This window comes from Drosophila yakuba, chromosome 2R (genome assembly GCF_016746365.2).
Source record: "Drosophila yakuba strain Tai18E2 chromosome 2R, Prin_Dyak_Tai18E2_2.1, whole genome shotgun sequence".
Classification (NCBI taxonomy): Eukaryota; Metazoa; Arthropoda; class Insecta; order Diptera; family Drosophilidae; genus Drosophila; species Drosophila yakuba.
Window position 1 is genome coordinate 8,250,000 of NC_052528.2, and position 20,974 is coordinate 8,270,973.

General features: G+C 41.0%; 1 protein-coding gene and 1 long non-coding RNA gene across 4 annotated transcripts in view; one reads left to right on the forward strand and one right to left on the reverse strand.

Moving 5' to 3' along the window:
* The window catches only part of LOC6529682 (brain tumor protein), a 32,430-nt gene extending 12,829 nt beyond the window's left edge, over nucleotides 1-19,601 (forward strand). The window contains exons 1-3 of one of the 3 annotated variants that reach the window (XM_002090639.4): nucleotides 4,452-4,669; nucleotides 11,647-11,900; nucleotides 13,478-19,601. In XM_002090639.4, coding sequence (XP_002090675.3) covers nucleotides 13,529-16,636 — 3,108 coding nt within the window. In that variant the 5' untranslated portion in view covers nucleotides 4,452-4,669; nucleotides 11,647-11,900; nucleotides 13,478-13,528 and the 3' untranslated portion in view covers nucleotides 16,637-19,601. Of the gene's footprint in view, nucleotides 1-4,451; nucleotides 4,670-11,450; nucleotides 11,553-11,646; nucleotides 11,901-13,477 lie in introns of those variants that run through there. The other 2 variants (XM_039372271.1, XM_039372270.1) reach the window with 2 other exon arrangements.
* Nucleotides 7,807-9,849, reverse strand: LOC120321032. Its single transcript, XR_005560589.2, has 2 exons — nucleotides 9,000-9,849; nucleotides 7,807-8,443 (listed from the first exon to the last, which is right to left on the reverse strand). It is a non-coding gene; the product is annotated as an uncharacterized LOC120321032 (long non-coding RNA).
* Nucleotides 19,602-20,974: the final 1,373 nt, after the last annotated feature.

The window sequence follows — 20,974 nt, forward strand, 5'->3', positions numbered from 1 at the left end:
GTTTTCGCAACACTTTGACCAAACCGTGAACTTTCCGGGAATCACGAAATATAAGCAAAAATATGAAGAAAAAGGGGAGCAGTACGAAAAAAGCCCAATCTAAAGTTTGGATTTCAACAAGCTGATTGAAATTTCTGAGGGGGCGTCGTTTTCGCTTATTAGTTTAAAGCAAATTATGAGGTCAGTGCAAAAAACAATAAATAAAAAAGCATATTCACAGCGGGAAGACACCGAATAAGAAAGAAAGACGACAAAAAAGATTTCAATGAAGTGCCCTCATTAGCTTTAATGTAAGGGGATATGGTGGGCGTTGAAAACCAAGAACCATCCATCGCCCTCGAACCCTGAAAAGTGTCCCAAAAACAGATCCCCAACAAAATGCGGGCAAAGTGGCTTAAGTTACGTACTCTTTACCTCCCAAAATTTGAATAGCAAAGAAAAAAACTCTATTATTTTCTTGGTATTCGGTAACTCTGTCAGATTCTTGCTTTGGCAGATATGGCAGTCTGTTTAACTATTTCTGAACCATCACTAAAAATATTGCCGGTCCTTAATAAAGTTGTAAATAGTATAATAGATCTTTTTATACCCGTTACTCGTTAAACGCCTTAATCTCAGGAACTACATATAAAAGCTAGAATGTTGGGATTCAGCATGCAGACTTCAGAGATGTAGACGCAACGCCCAGAAACCGCAAAAAAGTCAGTCTTAAAATTTCTCTTTCGCACATCCACTACCTGAGTAACGGGTATCTGATAGTCGGGAAGATTCTCTCTTGTTTGTAAAAATCTCATGTAAACTATCCGTAATATGTTTATTTATGTTGGATGATAGAAGCAACCTCAAGAAAGCTTAGTTTTCTTCCTCGCTCAAGGGGGCTTCCATTAGACCATGCATACTGAGCCCGTGTTCCGGAACCAAACGGTGTAACTAACTGGCTGTAATACTGTGTATAAATCCATCCATTAGTGACAAGAGAACTGACAAATGAGCCTATAGATGAGAGAAGAACATGCAACACTTTCAGAATTTCCACCACTTCCTGCTGTAAGAGAGGCTCGATCGAATCATTGGGATCTATGTATGTGCAGAGCTCTTGAACATGGCTTCGGCTTCACCTGGCATCGAAACGAATGAGAGAGACAGAGAGAGATCGAGGGAAAGAGAGGGAGCGACAGCTGCATCGCCTGCTGCTGCTAATTTCCGGTTTCAAGTGTCACATTTTGTTCCAGCTCAACGTCTTTCCCAAAAATTATTGAAAGAGCCATAACAAATATGTGATCGCTGTATTTTATATGGTTGCTTTATGGGCTGGGCTTTCCCCTTCGATCAAGGGAAACATCTGGCGGCAGAAGTTGTTGTAGCTGCTGTTGTTGGTTGTGTGTGACAGCTGCTAAAAGGGATCGCTCGACCGCCATTCCCCTCCCCCTCCCCCAAGCAGCCCTCTCACTCTCACCCCTGGAAAAGATTAGCACGGCCGAGTTATTGAAACGCGCTGGATTGAATTGTCTGTCAATACGGCAATAAAACAGTTGAGGCTGAGGTCGGTCGGCTAATGAACGTTCCGGTGACGGGGTCACACGTAAATCCTCCATCCGTCGGGAGAAAAGTACCACTCCAAATTTATTCCGCTTTTTCTAATTCAGATGTTAACACCTTTTCATTTAAATCAAAATATTGTATTTATTAAGTGTCTGCGAAAAGATCTTTAAATGTAAACTATTCTTCAATAATGGCTTTTTTGAAAAATAAAAACGCTTTATTAAAACATTGTGTTTAATAAAATAAGAATATAACTGTGTTAAGTGCTAATTTTAACAACAAACTTAAAGTATTCGCGGTTTTAAAAGTCTAGTGAACATACTATTTTCCATTTTATTTTAATATGAAGTTGGCCGGGCGTTAAATTGTTATATTCAGTAAGAAGTCTTGACAAACCTAAAAATATTATGAGTTGGCAATTTATTTAGTTTTTATTTTGTGCCAAGGTTCATTTTAGATGCCCACAGCAAATTTTTCCAATTGTCATTAAATTATGGAAACCCAAATATTTTAGTTTGCGCATAAATTTTACTGCAAGTTCAACGTTTTAATGACTTACATGTGCGCATATTATTGTTAAACAAAACTCTAAAATGGCTCTTTGCGCTTGTTCGTTGGTAAATGTGCCTTGTGGCAGATGAATACCATTTGCGAGGTTTGACTGTATTTCTGCTCGTAGCAAAAATACATTTCAACGCTTGGCGTAATTGTTTTTTCTTTGCCATTGGCGGCTGGCATTTTTTTGTACTCTTTTGTATTTGTTGGATTTTTTGCGGCCGTATCTTTTTGCTACTTTAAGCACGTCGTTCGTCAGAGGAGTGAAGTCGAAGGTTCATGAACCGCCGGCAAGGACAAAAGTCGTGGCTCTGGCGGCGCGACAGAGATGCCTACAGATATACATGGAGATATCGATCTCGTGCCCATATCCCACTATTCCACTTGTTTCCCTGCAGCAGCAGTATTATCTTCCCATCTCAGAAAACCACTTGAACTGAAACCAGTGCTTCGTGGAATTGTGGCGGGCTAAACAAGAGTGAACATAAAAAGGGAGAGAAGGTTAAACGTTATACGTTATACTGGTATCGACTATTTTAAGTTCCCTAGACGACAAAAGTAGGATTTTAATGATACTTTTAAAACTATACTTATTAAAATAACTATGAAATGTGTATCGTAATAAAACTATAAATCTATGCAAAAGTTCTGGAATCGTATTCACATGCGAGTATCGAAGAGAAATTTAAGTCCCTGGCTTGGAGGGTGAGGGTCTGGGCGTCAGTGTGTGAGTCACGCAGCCTCATCGCCTCTATCGCTTCGCTCGATAGCATCGCAATTGGCGCACAAGAAATCACTGACCTTGACTTTAAACAAAGTTTAAGGCCCTTTGTGGCAGCCAGTACATTTATACAAAGGTGTATTTCGTAGTGTTGGTATGCATGGACTGTATACACACAAACATACTCGAACAAGCAGCATAATTATAGAGCCAAGCGGTGTTTCTAGACTGGTTTATTCTCCAAAGTCCCCCGGACGTATCGTATAGTATCGTATCGCTGCGGCAGAGAAGTCGACGCCTGCTGTTGCCATTTCACGTTATTCTTTTCTTGTGATCGGAATACGCTGAAAACGCACATGACGCAAGCGCGCAGACTTTTACCTGGCACGCTGCCCCTTTCCTTTCCATTCTCCATCTCTCTTGCACATGCTCCTATTGCATCAGCGCTATATAGTAAGAGAAGTCACCAGTTGTAAACTAGCCAAGTTGGTAATGACCATAAAAAGCTGAACTTGCTTATACACATGTTTAGACATCTATTTACCACATAGCCAACAATTTCTGGTTTTGAACATTGGTTCTTTCGTTCTCTGTAGCAAAAATATTAGTTGGTGTGACAATAAATTTAACTTTATGGATTTTGCTCATACAATGCTAAAATTTGGGGAACTATCAAACAGTCTCAAAATTTTGCATTCACCGGTTGATTTATTTAATATATATAAAAGAAGGGTAATCAGCTTCGTTTAGCTGAAGCTTGCTTCCTTTCTGTTTTTTAATTCCAAAATTGATTCAAAAACACACACAAAACAACAAAAACACACAAATTTTGGGAGCTTCTGTGCTTACCATTCATCATTTAGAAAACCGAGACCTGTAATTATTTCGAGTTTTGGTTCCATTTAAATGATGACACTTTTGTACGAAATCAGAGTTTATGCGAATCGGAATAATCGTTTATTGCGAAACAAACCCGAAAATAAACGCGGATGATAATCTTTTGACTTAATGCACTGGTTCTATGCATGGGGCTTAGCCACAAAAAATCGGCAGATAGTACAAGTTACCCCACGACCAGTGTGGCGTTCCACCGCTTCCGCTCGCCGCAGCCCTTTTTCGGGCTCCTTTTCTGCGTTTCGTTCATCGTTCGTGCTTCTTCTTCTCCTTCATCGCCGCCCTCTCCCTTGGCGCTCTCTTTGTAAGTGCAGCTCACTCCCACTCGCATATGTACATACAGAGCCCGGAATACTTGGAGTGCACTGCTCCCTCGCGCAATTTATGTTCTGTTCAAGTACATATGTACATACGATACATACATATGTACGTGTGCGAGTGTAGGAGGTTGTCAGAGGTCAGTCTCATCGTCGCATGTATGTATGTAGGGATGCACATACATACAAATACGCGTTCCAATTGCCAAACCATTCCCTTTGGCGTTCTGCAGAAACTAGATTTCCCGCTCTCTTTCGGTCCCGTTCGCTGGTTCTTTGTCTCTCTTGCTCTCCCGCTGGCGATAACTGGTTGAGTGAGTTTTTTGGCTGCCCGCTTTTGTCGGCTTGGTTGGTTCGTTCCGTTCCCGTTCGTTTCCGTTCCTCGTTCCGCGTCTTGTAAAATTCTTCTTCGCCATGCTGGTTCATTCTCATTCAGTTCTTAACACTCGCCGGATAAACAACAGTTGGCGCTCGTTCGCGATTACTTCCCGTCGCGTTCAGAGAGAATACACTACAACTGCTGCTGCGTGTGTGTGTGTGTGCGTGTTAACTGTGCGAAAAGAAGCAATATAAAGTATTAATACTAGTGGAATATTAACTAAATCTAAGTGCAACAGAAAAATACACATACCTAGCTTATGTACGTATGCTACAAGATATATAAGCAGCAAATAAATGTTAACTTAATATATAAAGGAACAAACGCCAGAAACAAATAGTTTTGCTGCGCATTCTTCTTCTTCCACCGATGCCGTAGAGTTCATCAACTTGTTTAGAATCGCGTACGTGACATCATTCCTGTGTGAGTGAGTGTCAGTGTGTTGGTGCTGCCTTTTTCCTGCTGCGCTTCTATCTCTTTCTGGCGGCGCATCACTTGCATTGCTGCTGCTTGTTGCAATGCAACAAAACATTTTATTCTTGCCTATTTCCCCTCTCGGTCTTCGCTTCCTTTGCCGTCTGTTTATGAGCATGTGTGTGTTTGTTCTTTTCGACATCCGCGCGCATTGTTGTTTGCATTAAGTTTTCTACGTTTCTACGCTTTTGTTATTATTATCTCATTTCTTATTTCGCTCTGCGCCACTGTATGCTCTCCACAGTCACGGCCAGCATTTTGCTGTAAAGTGTAAAGTTATTGCTAGAGAAAATCACAAATAAAATAAAAGTGTGAAATGTAAAAATTCTAAGATACTATTTCAGTTTGTGTAGTATAATAATTGTTTTCTTACTTTCCATATCCGGAATACCATTCAGTATTTTCCCCTGGTCCATAACCACTGTACTTTTAAAAGCAAACCAGAATCTGATAATGATGAAATGGTTTAACAACCTCTGCAACCCAGAGGGGTGCGCACTTCCTTCAACTCGAGTGCGCGACGACCTTCCCCTGGCCAAAAAGTCCGAAAGTCGAGCCTATTTATCGCGACCCAACTGTTCAAACAATTTTCCAACATTAAATTCGCGGCGGCGACTGTGTCCATGGTTATTGTTGTGGATATCGGTGTTGTTATTGCATTTGTTGTTGCTGCCGCCGCGATGCGGAAGAATAAAACACGAGTTTGTTTTCTTGTTTCTGTGTGTATTTTAAACAAAAATTATTACGGCAATGTTCTTAAAACTTAATCACTGTAGACTGATCGGCGTGCAAACCACGCTTGGGGCTTCTCATTAATATACGAACTGCCGGTTCGAGTGAGTGAGTGCCTGTTTTATTTACGCCGAAAGCAAAAACATAAGAGAAGATAACAAAACCGAAACCAAAATCTAAAAACGTGTTTCAAATTTGTTCCTATCTCTGCTGTGTCTGGGTCCAGTATTTGGTGTTTGGTTGGCGTACAAACATGGATACGAGCAGAACGGAAAGAAACATAACATATCGAATGCTATTTATTCCATGTGTCTTGTTTCACGCTCGATTTGCGTCGCCAGCAGAGCTAAAAACTACGCTTACTGATTAAAAAAGCTGTCGCCGGGCTTTATATTTGTTGTCGAACTGATTGTGCATTTTTTTTACTCGGAAGCGGGAATTAGAAAGAGCCTGATATTTGATTAAAAGAAGCATAAACAGGCTCCTAGCAACCGAAATGAAAAAGTGAATCATGAATAGCTCTAGTTTTTCAACGTACACACTAGCTCGGGCAACCTGTCTCACAACTCGAGAGTTAACTGTTTAAAAATAGGTACAACTGTACCCTAAATTCACAGAAGGGTTGAACAACTATAATTTTATGGTTGTATTGTTTTGAGCAGTCGAAAGAAATCTGGATCTTAGCCTGAGGTGTTTGTAACTAAAGTCCTAAAAAATTCGTAGTCATTTTTATTGGCCCAGTGATCACTGTAGGCTTTAAGCTGCTTTAAAGATTTTTTGATTTGCAATTCAGATACGTTAACAACGATCCTTTTATCAACAACGATTTGGGCCATCTCCAATTGATTCGCCATCGCAACCCGAATGTCTTGTGTAAAATGCATTTCCTGTGCTGTTTTGTTACTTTCTGAGATTTTCTAGAACTCGGTCGGGGTCGTTCTTCTCTCGTCTCTTCCCTTCTCTTTTTTGGTTCATGTGTGAGTTTTCATTATCAGAGAGCGTTGCTTACCACCACGTAATAGATAACGCAGGCAACCCGAAGTTGGTACATCTCTAATTGAAAATGTTAAAGTAGATAGCAAATATTTATCGAAAGTTAACACGAAAACGAGGCGTACAGAGAACACGTTCCAATTGATTAGATGATGTTGCAGCACTAGACGATGGCATGTGCATCTGCGTTTAAACTTCCTTTATGAGGGAAAATTCTTGGCGCTTTTAACGTAAGCGTTTAGATACATTTAGTTTATTTGATCTTTTGCACATTTCTAGATACAGGTTGCTTTAACATGTAACCTTGAAATAAAGTAGTAGAAGTAGAAGTGCGTTTCCTCTTAACTATATTAAAGTATAGTGTTCAAATCTACATAGGAAGTTCTTATGGTATTTCACTTATCCCAAACTCTTAATGGAATAGAATGGAATATTCCCAGCCGACACTGTACCTGTGTAAGGTTGCGTCGATATTTTCTACCACCACTGTGCAGGACACACAGACACTTGCCATCTCGCTCACAGTGCAGAGCGATGGAGAGAGGGGGAAGAAGCGGCAGCTAACGAACCACAGACACTACAAAGCGCAGTAAGAAAGAAAAATGTTGTGCAGAATACAAAAAACAAGAACATACAACAGAAACGAAAAAAAGAACAAGAACTGCAATGACGACGCCGTTGACCTGCGGGGCCTTTGATGCGAGTGGGAAAGAGAAGGAGACGGTCGTGGGAGAACGACCCGTGAAGAAGAGCGAGTGTAAAAGAGGGAGAGGAGAGTATCGTCTGGACTCTCGGGACCCTCTGCTAAATTGGATGCTGCTGTTCTTCTTCTGCGTTACCTCTTCCTTCATTCCCATCCCCTCCCCTTTTCTGTTCTGCACTGTGCGACAACAATAAAACTCTCTTGTGCAGATTTTGTTATTCGTTTTTCGCCCATTGTCTTCAATAAAATGCGTCAAGTCAATTTCATTCACCAGCAGCTGCTGCTTTGGGGGTCGCTTCGCTGCTGACGCATCGCTGAAAAAAAAATTTAACAAAACCCAGAACAAAAAAAAAACCGGAGAAACAATCGTCGCAGAATTCTACGAAATTCACTAGGAATTTCGGTAAAATAGTTTCGGAATAGGCACTATCCATTTCTCTTACTTGTCTTGAGTTAGCTTGTCTTACCTAGCTCACAAAACAAAACATTATAAAGATTTAAGATATGAAATTACATTCGTTTAATAATACAAGTTTTGCAAGTTTATATACGCTGAGGTATAAGGAGTATGAAGAATTTATAAAAGAAGACAAAAACGTAAATTCTGTTCCAGAGCTCTTAGAATTAGAAACCAATGGTATTAATCGGATTAAAGACTTTTTGAAATACTTTGTTCTGTTCAATGTTAGTTAACCGACTTTTCGTTCACAATGATTAACAATAACTACTTAGTAAGCTGAAGAAAATATGAAAATATTTGTCATTTCTTTTTAGAACATAACTGTTGCTCTTTGCCAGTATTTACTGTAGCGTAATTTGCATCAAACCAAGGCAGCTGCGGTCGTGATGTTGGCGGTGCTTTTGCGATGAAATCGAGGATGCGATTGGAAGGAATGGAATGGTTTCTGTGGGATGAAGATTGGAATTGGGATCGGGACGGATATTTTATCTGCCAAGCGACGGCATTTTTAGAAGAGTGTGTATGTCTGAATTTGTGTGCCTGTCGAGCAGGTAAAGGTAGTTTCTTTGTTCCGTTTTATGGCTTGCTCTTTGTGCTGGGCTTCTCTTTTACTTTTTGCTGCATTTGAGTACCTCTGTATCCTCGGCATAAAGTTGCGGGCAGAATATTGTGACTAAAACGAAAACGAGTTTCGCTCACATTAGTTTTTGATATTAAACATGCAAAATCATAGAGATCAATCAGAAACAAAAGTAACTCTGTTCCTTTTTTATTAGAACATGTACATATTTTGCATGAGCACCGCCCAATATTGGGCCCACCACTGTTGTCAGTTGGTGTGTGTGTCATGGTAATTGCCTTTGTTTTTGCCGCCGCTATTACTGCTTTTGGTACCATTGAACTCTGCTGCATTTGCAACCCCAAAAACATTCCGCAGGGGAATGCATGGAAGTTGAACACAGCCTTGTTTATTGTGCTGCACAACCAGAACGTACGCCCTGCCTTCTCTTACCCCATCTCTTTGTAGTTGTTTTTGCTGGTTCCATAAATATTTTTGCGGAATTACAGTGAAAGCTAAATAAATCGACTAAATTCCGCATACAAATCTTTTTACAAAATAAAGGAAAAAGAAAAGTATAGAACAGTACGATGACTAGTTTTAAGTGTACGCTAGGAAGGTTCCACTGTTGTTTTACGTACAGGCAGCACCCCTAATTTCTCCCACATACCATCTTGATTTGGCTTGAACTTGGTGCTGCGCGCTCTTGTTCCCGATCATTATTTTTTCCATAATCATCGTCATCAGCAGCACATCGCAATGCCTCGCTTTGTTTTCTTTCCAGTTCTTCTGAGCCATGAAATTTATAATCTTGTACAAATTGTTTTGCATTAGTAATGCCTGTGCGCAGTTTGTTCCACTTCTCACATGGGGCAATCACGTTGGTTCTTTTGCTCCGCTTCGCTTTGCTCCCTTTCTTGTATTCTTATTCGTTCTTCCGCCGTTCCTTGATTCTTCTTCTTTTCTCGTGCTTAATTATGGTGGGTGGAGGGCGGAGAGGGGGGGTTCGGGCACGCCCTCAGTGCAGTGCACTCGCATTTCTGATTATTAGCCCGCTCTATTTTTAAACAATTACAAGCGGTCTGGAATTCGTTCGTACACCCCTTCTACCCTCCCTCCCCTCCAAAAAAAAAATACTACTAAGTAAAACATATGGCACAGACATTATTGAGCTCCACTCCCTATTGTGGAAAATTGGAGGCGATTTCATTCCATTCTTCTGATGAGCCCGTGGCCCCAAATGATATTAATCTTGTCATGATATACAATCCCAACTGTCAGTTTGATGTGGTCCGAACCCTTCTACCACTCTTCCGTCTGTTCTTCGTCAACTATCACCCAAATTTGCTAATCTAATCGATAGACAACTCGTTCATTATCAATTCCCCTCGCTCTTCCCGCCAAGAAAAGTGAAATTATTGTTTTTAATACTCTAACTGAGAGTATTGCACTTTTGTCATGCTTCTACTTCAAGTATTATCTGGGTTCTTATGCAAGATCCAAATACAGCAAGTACACTAGACGCCTACCTAAATATAGTAAGCTTGTTATAAAGATTATGTATTTTAATTGTTATTAACTAACATTAACTAATGGATTCAGAAATAGAGTAAAATGTTAATATAATGGAATAAATTCAGTATAAAGTTAAGGGTAAAATAAGGGTATTTCGGAGGTTTAGAAAAAAACGCGCAGGTTTATGTTTTGTTTCCACTTTGAACGGTGACGTTTTGTTGCTATTCTTGTATTTATTAACTAATTTCGTCAAATTACCGGTGGTAAATTTATGAGTCAGGATTTTTTTTTCCTACGCATGTGTGTGTGTGGGTTTCAAGTGTGAGTGAGTAATCGATACCTTTTGAAGATCACCGCTTGTTTTTTGTTGCCCTCATTTTCTGCAATTCGCAACAGTTCATAATGTTGCAGAAAGCAACATTTAAATGCCGATATTTTACACGTGTAAATCTGTAATATTTTTTGAACGTGTGTGTGTGCGAATTTATGTGCCTGTCGTCTGGCTATTTTCCTCTCATCTCTTCCGCTCTCCGCCCTCTTACGTCTGTCATCTCTTTCCGCTGCCGCATTTGCCTGTATACAGAAATTTTCGCTATGCAGTTATGTTGATGAGATGTGAATGCGATGATGCTGCTGCAACGTCATTTCTAGCATAGTTGTCTCCTCTCGAAAGTTCTGCAGCAACATAGAACAGAGAAATGCAGAGTCAAAGGAAGGGGAGAAGGAGAGTGCGAGAGAACGTTTTGTTGTTATTGCTTTTGGATGCGGTCGTTGCCCAAATTGGAAAAAAACATGCGCAGAACGAACGAACACTGAAACGAATCTTGTTATTTTTTATGAAAAATTATATATAAATTTTTGTATTGAAAAAAAAATCTTCACAAAACATATGTATGCCACAAAATTAAAAAATAGTGCATAATGTTAAAGTTAAAGAATAATCATTTATCTTCAATACAGAGTGTTTCTTTTTTGTTGTGTATATTCTCGTTTATCGCTTCCTGCTTTTGCTGCGCCTTTCTCTTGGTGCTTTTCTTTTTCTCTGCTGCTCTCTCCATGCTCTCTTTAGTTCTCTCGCGCAACCTGTAGCGCGCGCAAAAAAAATGTTTTTTGCCGTGGAAAATTGTTGCTCTTTCTGGGGGGAAGTTTCCTCTTTTTATTTATTTTGATGTGGGTGACTCGCCGCCATATTGTTTTAGGGGTTGCTAAAACATATCAAGAGGGGGTAGTGATGTGTGCAGTTGTATTGTTGCTTTTGCGGCCGGCATTCAACAGTTCGGCAAAAAAAGCGCTCTTTTTGGGACTCTCTTAGTAAATGTAAATAGGATGTATTGATTTTTCCCGGGTTTTTGGCCAGTTTGTTTCCCTGTCTTTCTGGAAGTTGCTCGGTTAAAAGGCAGCCAACAAATTCTGGGCTTGTGGAGTGCTGTATTGCATTGCATTGCTGCAGTTTCTTGCGGAGTAGTTGTTGTTTTTGAGAGCTGGAAAATCCCCAGGACGTTTGCCGCTCTCTGCCGCTTCGCTGCCGCAGCCACTGCCGGCGTCGCTGCTTTTGAGGGGACCTGAGCTTTACCCGGGTCGCTGCATTATGCGCAGAGTTAGTTTTGCAGGGAGCCGCGTAGCATTCACGTCACGCAATTTGTACATAACTAGCGGAGTTTTTAACATTACTTTAGTTTGCAGTGTCCTTGCCGCACACGACGTCACTGTAATGCATAAAATAAATCAAAAAAGAACTCACAAGTAACCTTGCATTTAATTATCCTTCCTAATAACCATTTTGTTCTCTCTTCTTATGGCAGCCTTTTGTGCGCGCGACGCAATTATCTGACAGCACTTGAAAGTATGCTACACAAATTAGTTTCAACTTGTTACTGCAACAACAACAACCAAAACAACGGCAACCATCCCACGCAATTTATTATATAGGCTGCGTAGCAAGCAAGAGCGAGAAAGCAACACGGCAACAGAACAACAACAAGAAATCAGGAAACCAGAAAGCGAACTGGATTATATAGGAAATTCTACAACAAAATATAACAACAAAGAAGCAAAGGTAAGTCGGCTTATCTCCGTTTAATGAGTTTTACGTTTAGTTTTCGTTGTTCCAAAGTGTTTCCTTTGTTGGGAAAATGTACCAGTATAGATTGCTATTTACCATATTTGGTAAAGGTATTCAGATTAGGCGGTTACTAAACAGTTTAAATAGTTCAGCATTCCTCGAAAATTGTGGGATAATTTTAAGAACCTAATTTACACAGAATGTTTGAGCTACAAGTAAATGTTTTTTTTTAATTATACTTTCCGCGATTATATACCTATAATGGACACCATTAATTTTTTCCTAAATAGAGATTGGAATACGTATTTAGAGTTAGAGGACTATTTTGGCCAATGAACCTGCAAGTTAGACAAATTAATATTGTTCACAACGAAAATGTGAATCTATGTGGAGCTAGGTAGAACTTTCTAGGGAGCACTGGGAAAGGCATTAGGCCTTGGTGTATGTGCATGATAAATGTACATCCAGTCTAGACAGTTGCAGTCACTCTTCCCATCCCTCTGGCATAAAACATTCCCCCCTCGGGCGCATTTTTCGGGGTTGATTTTGAGTTTCATTTCGTATCGCTGGCTCTCTTTGCTTTCACTTGGATTGCCTTTATGTTGGGTTTCTTGTTTACGGAAGTTTCGCCTGGTCTGGAAATCTAGAGAAGTTTCTCCGGGGCTCCACAGTTTTCCTTATTTTTTGTTTACTTTCCTGTGACGGGGGTTTGTTGTGAAACTCTCTGTTCGTTTTCCCTGCTTTTACTGCTGACTTCTACCCAACTACGGATATGCCGTCCTTCTCGAAGGCAACGAACCGCGAAGGCAGTGAAAAGGGGAAGTAAAATTATGATTACGGGGTGTCCTGCCCGTCTGTCTGTCTGTGCGTGCGTTTATTGCATTTGTGTCCGTCTCCGCGCAAGGATAAAGGTTGGGAGGTGGTAGATTTAGAAGGGCAGCGATTTCCTACCCGGTCAAAGTCCTTTCATCCAAGCGTACAGATTCACTTTTAGCCCCGCTTCTCCACTCTGCCGTAAGAAATTGGAATTGTGTTTAAAAGCATTCCGTGGGGGCCCGAGTCCTAGTTTGATTCGATTCAGTGTGTTGGGCTGAGGAAATAGTAATACCAGGGGGAAGACACAAGCCACATACCTTTCAACTGTCTTCGAAGATGTTTAATAAAACACGGTTCACAGCTGTCGTGCTTTGGGGGATTAGATGGAACAGGCCGGTTGGAAGGAGGCAATTAACTACAAATTATGATAACAAAGGGGGGATGACTAAGGAAAAGAGCCGTTGTTTGTGGGTGTGGCATATTTGTTTATTTGGAGGGGCCATGGAAATGCCAAAACGTTTTGCTTCAAGTGTCGGAAAGGCTGACTCACAAGGATAAAAGACAAGGACCGCAGGTGACTCATGGGTCAGTCGATTTCAGGGATGGAAATAGGGGAGAGCAGGCAAAAAAAATTATTGTGGTTGGGACAGACAGAACTGAAACCAATGCTACGATTGTTCATTCTTATTGTGCAAAAACTTAAATCGATATCTACCATTTTAAATAATCCTTACACTTGCTCTTTCTTTTTGCAGCTGTTACTTCTAAAGGTAAACGGAGCCACTGACGGCACTTACAGCACAAAGATGGCGTCCTCACCGACACCATCTCTGGACTCGATGCGCGGCGGGGCGAACTCGATTGAATCGTATGAACACGCCGGCTATCTATCAGACTCTCCGCTCACGTTGAGCGGTTCATCGCCTCCGGCCAGCGATTCTGCAATTTGCAGTGATGAGTACACGGGCGGCAGCAGCGTAAAGTCACGCTCTGAGGTGACGGTTATCAATGGCCATCATCCCATTTCGGCCTCCGTCTCGTCCAGCTCTTCGGCCAGCTCGTCCTCCTGCTCGTCGTCATCGTCCTCATCCTCGTCTTCGTCATCGTCCAGCTCCTCGACCAGCGGCCTCAGCGGTTGCGGCAGTACCAGTAGCAGTGTGATCAGCGCCAACAATGTTGCTAGCAGCAATGGACCAGGCGTTATCGGCAGTAATCTTCAGTCCTCAAACAATGGCGGCAACTCGGGCATCAGCAGTCTGGTCGTGGGAGCCGGCAAGGGAAGCAGCAGCAACAGCTCTCCGAGCAACACATCCACCAATGGATCTCCGCCACGTTGCACCGCCTGCAAGAGCAAGTGCAGCGACGCGGTGGCCAAGTGTTTCGATTGCCAGAGCTATTTGTGCGCCAATTGTGTAACTGCTCATGAGTTTATGCACTGCTTTAACGGACACAATGTGTGCCTGATTAAGGGTTTTGAAGCGAGCACCACTGGCACTCCACTGTCCGTTGGATCGCCCAGCAACAATCCGGCATCAAATGAGTTTAAGTACGCTAGTTCGCTGACCATGATGCTGCAGCAGCAGCAGCAACAGCTTGACTCGCAACAACAGCAACAGCAGCAGCAACAATTGCTGCCGGCGCAGCCCATGTCGCAACTCTCGAAGATTGTACTGGCAGCCGCCGCACAGGCGAATTCCCAGGAACAACAGCGCGAGGATAGTATCTATGGTTCACTGCACCCACAACAACAACAGCAGCAACAGCAGCAGAGACAACTCTTCTGCCCCCGACACAAACAGGAGCTGCTCAAGTTCAGTTGCCGCACCTGCTGCATCCTGGTGTGCAAGGAGTGCATTGTATTGGAGCACTCCACAGGTCTCCACGAACTGGAGAACGTGCAGTCACCCGGAATGGCAACCACTTCGGGATCCTCGGCCAACGAGACAGCTTTGCAGACTTTACTCGCCGATATGCGTGGCAAAATTGGCGAGATTGTCGGCATTGCTGGAAATTCGGACCAGACTCTCACGAAGGTGAAGCTGCAGTACCAAAAGGCGCACAACGAGCTGAACGAGACGCACCAGTTCTTCGCATCAATGCTGGATGAGCGCAAGACAGAACTGCTTAAGGAACTGGAAACGCTGTACACCGCCAAGGTTAACAGCAACAATTCGTGGCAGCAACGCTCCCGCGACTTGATCGATAAGGGACTGGCCACCTGTGAGGCGGTAGAGCGGAGTCCTGCTCCGCCATCATCCTTGCTGGCAGAGGCCCTTCTTCTGCGCAAATCCCTGGAACAGCAACTACAGACGGGCATTCAGGAGATGCAGCTACCCTTCGAGATAGAGTTTATGTCCAACTATCAGTCGATTCAGGCCGGCGTGCGCAACACATTTGGATACATTCGAGCAAACAGCTCAGACGGTGGACCTACTGGCATGAGCCTGACGAGCAATGGCCATGGAAAGCAGCCGCCAATCGCCCGGCCAACACAGAGCGCCAGCAATAGCAGTGCCAGCAGTGCGGGAAGTGGTCACCATGGCCACCACCAACAGTCACACCATCATGGCCACCACAATCATCACCAGACGGCCCATCATCAACAGCTGCAGGCGCAATCGTCCCTGCATGGCTTGGGTCTTGGATTGAGTGGCGCCAGCTTGTTGGATAGCAGCTCTAGTGCAGGTGGAGCAGTGGGTGCCTTTAGCAACGGAGGACTTCTGCTGACCGGTCGCGATCGCAACGCCCTGGCAGTGGAACAGCATTTCGGCGAGCTAATGCCTAAGCGGGGTGGCGGTGGCTACACCGGCAGCAATGGATCCGCAGCCAGTGCCGTGGCCCACTACAATCCCTACGAAAAGTGGAGCAACGGCGGAAGCGACAACCTCTTTTCATCGGTGACAAGCGGCGTGTCTGGTAGCTCTGCAGTGGCCGATGCCTTTGCCAGTCTGTCTGCTGTTGGAGGATCCGTGGTTAGTGGCGCTGGAGCCGGCGGAAGTACCGTGAGTTCAGAATCGCTGCTGGACCTTACCAACAAACTGCTTTCGGCCACTATCTATCCGCCCAAGTCGCAGATCAAGCGCCAGAAGATGATTTACCATTGCAAGTTTGGAGAATTCGGCGTGATGGAGGGCCAGTTCACAGAGCCTAGTGGTGTGGCGGTAAATGCTCAAAATGACATCATTGTTGCGGATACAAACAACCACCGCATTCAGATCTTCGACAAGGAGGGACGCTTTAAGTTCCAGTTTGGGGAGTGCGGCAAGCGTGACTCGCAGCTGCTGTATCCGAACCGCGTTGCCGTGGTACGCAATTCCGGCGATATTATTGTTACCGAGCGCTCGCCCACGCACCAGATCCAGATCTACAACCAGTACGGTCAGTTTGTGAGGAAGTTCGGGGCCACTATTCTGCAGCATCCTCGCGGCGTGACCGTGGACAACAAGGGACGAATAATTGTGGTGGAGTGCAAGGTGATGCGTGTGATCATCTTTGATCAGAACGGCAATGTGCTGCACAAGTTCGGTTGCTCTAAGCACCTTGAATTCCCCAACGGCGTGGTGGTCAACGACAAGCAGGAGATCTTCATCAGCGACAATCGGGCGCACTGCGTCAAGGTGTTCAACTACGAGGGCCAGTATCTGCGGCAGATTGGCGGCGAAGGGATAACGAACTACCCAATTGGCGTCGGGATCAACTCGAACGGGGAGATCCTCATCGCGGACAACCACAACAACTTCAACCTGACGATCTTCACGCAGGACGGGCAGCTGATTTCGGCGCTCGAGTCAAAGGTGAAGCACGCCCAGTGCTTCGATGTGGCGCTCATGGACGACGGAAGTGTGGTGCTGGCCAGCAAGGACTATCGGCTCTACATATATCGCTATGTCCAACTGGCACCAGTGGGTATGTAAACACACAGACACACACTCCATGGATGTGAGTCCGGAAAGGAGGAGGATCTGTGGTCCGGCTCTCACTACTTCTATAGGCTAAGTTCTCAATAGTCTGACTTGCGCGGTCTCTCCAGCTCTAATTCTAAATCTACACAATCGAAGTTGAAATCGAAATCTATAAGCCCCTATCTCCCCCAATCTGTCATCTCTCATAGCCTTAGACTTTGCTCGCTATGTAATAACACACACGCACACTGTTGGAATGATTTTTATTATCTTTTAAATTATTGTTGAATTTTGTTTTATTTTTTTATATATATTTACACTGTTAAGCTTAGTTTTTATTTTGTGCGTACTTGTTTATGATAAATATATATATTGTGTATTCATGTTCATGTTCAAATCGGATAGTGCCGCCGCCTCTATATCTTTGCACACTTCTCACTTCACCCTCCTATCTCGCGTGCAAGTCGTCTCTTATTCGTTTTGGCTGTCGATTAGAAGCGCACCAAACAAAAGCAAGCAAAAACACCAGAAACAAACAAAAGAAATGACACTTTTAACTATATGAATACCAGCAAAAATCCCTCCACTTTTTTATGTTCGTTGCCGACTGCAAGCAAAAAAAAAGAAAAAAAAAAAAAAAAAAAAAAAGAAGTTGATTTAATATAAACTTAACAAATAACCGCTTATGAAATGTCAAAAAGAAATGGAGCCGCGTATCGAGCATTAATTAATTAATAATTGATTGTAATTCTTAGATATATGATTGCGCAAATTGTTTGTTATTATTATTTTTGATTGCATAAACATTTGATCCATTATATATTATATAACTGTTTTTTACGTTTATAAATTATTTTTGATTATACCACTTATTGATTACTGATTATTTATATGTATACATTAATTAATTACCTTCTAAGACATGTTTGCTACTTCTTTACGAAATCAACCCAACCCGATCCGCGACACAAACAACAATTCACAATTTTTATACTCGCTTAGAATTTATGTTTTTCATTGTTTTATTGTACCCATGACAGAGGAAAAAAAAGATGGAATACCCCTAATAATAATGCAGACAAAACCCATTTCCGTTTCTTTAATTTAAACAAAAACAACTAAACGCACTGAAAATAGTTGAAATTTTTGTTCTTGATTGTTGAACTATTTTTTGTTTAGGCATTTATTTTTTTTTAAATAATTGTATTTGTTCGAAAGAAACACGGACGAATTTGTTGTTTTGCCCCAAACTATATAACTATATTATACAAAAAAAATTATTTGTTGTCAAATTGAATTTAAATAAACATTGAAATGTGTATATCAAACAAAATAAGGCGATATTTATGTACACCAAGCAAATGTTTTTCAAGCTCTACCCCTCCTCCCTCGCAGTTAGTGGCTACTTGGAGTGCGAAATCGAATTATCTTAAGGGTGTGCATAGATCTAATTGAGTATTTAAAAGTAACATTTAACTAAAAGTTGGCAATCAGCGCAGAAGACTTGAAACATTTATAACTATTATAATTATACAATTAAATATGTCTATTAATATACGATACACACTTAAATCAGTAAATCAAAAATCTCAAATAATTTAATAGTTATAAAGAAGAAACCGCGAATAGGGAATACCCAGCCAAGCCAGACCAATTGCTTATTTATGTTTTCTTCCTTGACAGTAGTAGGGACTAAATACGAAAGCCACACAGTGCGCAACAATCGGGATCTAATAGGTTGTTCAGACATTCGAAGGACATTCACGTATCCTTGCTCTGTTACGCACTGTATGTACATGGACTCTTACTTGCAATGATTTAGTTAAAGCATTTACTTGGATAGGAATATAGGCATAGGCCTCGAATGATTGCAGAGCTAACAAGTGTTCTTTAGGGGTTAGTTAAAAGGAAGTTAGGTCGTTAGATATTTAAAGTGAATATACTATTAAGGCAAGGAAAAACAACTTTTTGAGACTACAAACGCAACATTAACAGGAACAGCATTTAAAAAATGTTTATTTTGTAATTTTAAAAGTAATCAATATGTATTTTTGTTGGTTTTGCTTGGAACGCGAACCCCACACCTTAAACCCATGTCGTCCCCATTGACACGCCCACACATAAGCAGGTATTAGATTTCTTGAGTATAATTTAACATTATTGTATTAAACACGTAGTATTTAACTAAAATAGTTTCCCGTTCTCTTGTTTGTTTTGAAAAAACGCTTTGCTCTGTGTAATTTCTGATTTGCATGACCTATCATTTGAATTATTTGATAATTACTTATGTTTTGTGTGTATTTACTTAAGTGAGATTATTAAATATACGAAAATATATTTTTTTTAGTTCTTTCTTGTTGTATTCTTAATTGACTTTAATTGACCTATTGTATTGAAGATAATGTATCGATGTAATGGTAGCTGTAATAACGATGAAGGGTTTAAACATAGTATTGTACGTTTTTTGTGTGAGGAACACTTTTTACTTGACAGCCAAAAAAAAGTAAACTAAAAAAATACACAAAAACTGTTGAAATTTTTTTATATAAAAATTGTTGAAAATAAAACTTAAACTAAAACTGAAACACATAAGATACTGCAAATTGATGGTAATTATTACGGCCTAATGCGTACTATTTAAATGTATTTATTATTAGCATTTTAGCGTGCACAAGCAGTTTCTGAAAAAGAAGTTTTATTTGTATTTTGTGCTTGCATAACTTTGTTTTTATGTTTATCAACTATTATTATTATTACATTTTTAAATGTTATACAACAAACGAACTACAAACACACAACATGGGACACAACACACATGATTACGACTATTTTAATTATAACAAACTATAAACAATAGACAGCATACATCTGCTCCACGAAAATGTTGTAAAAGCCCACACAAAACACAACCCAACAAATGCCACAAAAACCAACTGAAAAACCATTAAAGATTTTATACTTATTCTGACAAAAAGAACCAACAAACTGTTTTTCTTTATTTTACTTTCATTTGATTTGAATATTTTCTTATTTCCTTATTTTCTTAGCATTTTTAGCTTAGCATTGGTTATATTTCGATCTGAACAGATGCGATGTTGTTAACCCCGATTTTCCGATTTTCCTTTCCTCTCTTATCCTTTCTTTTCCTGCCCCCGACCACCCCTGAGATCTATATATTGTAGTGGTAAACTATTTAATCTTTATATGAATATATATGTGAATGTATGTTGATAAACAAATTGATGAATTGAGAATCTAATAGACTGTGCAACCACAAAAATGGAAAACCGAAAAAAGTTTTTTAAATATATATTTCTATATATTTAAATCTCGGGTAAGGAGCAACAACACAACTCTAGAGGAATGTGGAAAAACAAAAATTATTTATATATACATACCTATAAGATACAGTGTGTAACCATAGCACAGTGAGCTATCAAAACTAACTATACTAGCAGTTTTATTTGCGATACTCCAGATCGATATGATATGTAAACCATTTATACCGCCAATTAACTGTGCTCTAACCCTCTATATAACCAAACTGGGCGTTAAGTGCCCCATGACACTTGCTTTGGTATCTCGCTCTATATATATATAAATTTATAAATTTATGTATGTTAACATTGCCGATATAGTATATGTAGTTGGGCACTTTGCGTGTGTCGCCATTTGTGATTAGTTTTTTGGGCCAAAGTCTCGTGTCACCAAACAAAAGAAACAAAACAAGCAAAATAAATAAAAAATAAAAAGAAGGAAACAGGACGCCAAAAATGTAAGGAAAATTCTGAGATGGAAATTCAAAAGTAAAGTAACTCCACCATTTGAGTAGTGCTAAGTGTAAGTGTTGTTTAATAAATGGCAATGCATGCTGGTGTCGAAGGCGGCCACCACATTACATGTACTCGTAATCGTATTATGGCTACTATTATTTTTGTGATTGTTAGGAGCTCTCTATGAATGTTGAACGGAATCGAATCGAATCGGATCGGATCGAATCGAAGCGAAATCGAATCGGGATCGGTCCATCTACGGATCGATCTCACTCTCTTTTTGGGGTTCGTTAAGAAAGAGACTGTCAGGCACAAGTTACGCAGAACAGAACTAGATGTTAGGATGTATAAGTACGAGCATATTGGTGTTTGTATGTCATATCTGAGGAATCATTTTAATTGTAGTTTATATTTTTGATAAATGTTATTAAGGAACGGAACAAAACGTAAATCAAAGTCATTTGTCTGCATTGTTGAGCATGTTTGTATGGAATTTAAATTTTGTACAAGTTCTAGTAGATCGGCGGCAGCAGTTCTGATTCGAAAGCGATAGCGGCGGAATGGCAAAACAGCAGCA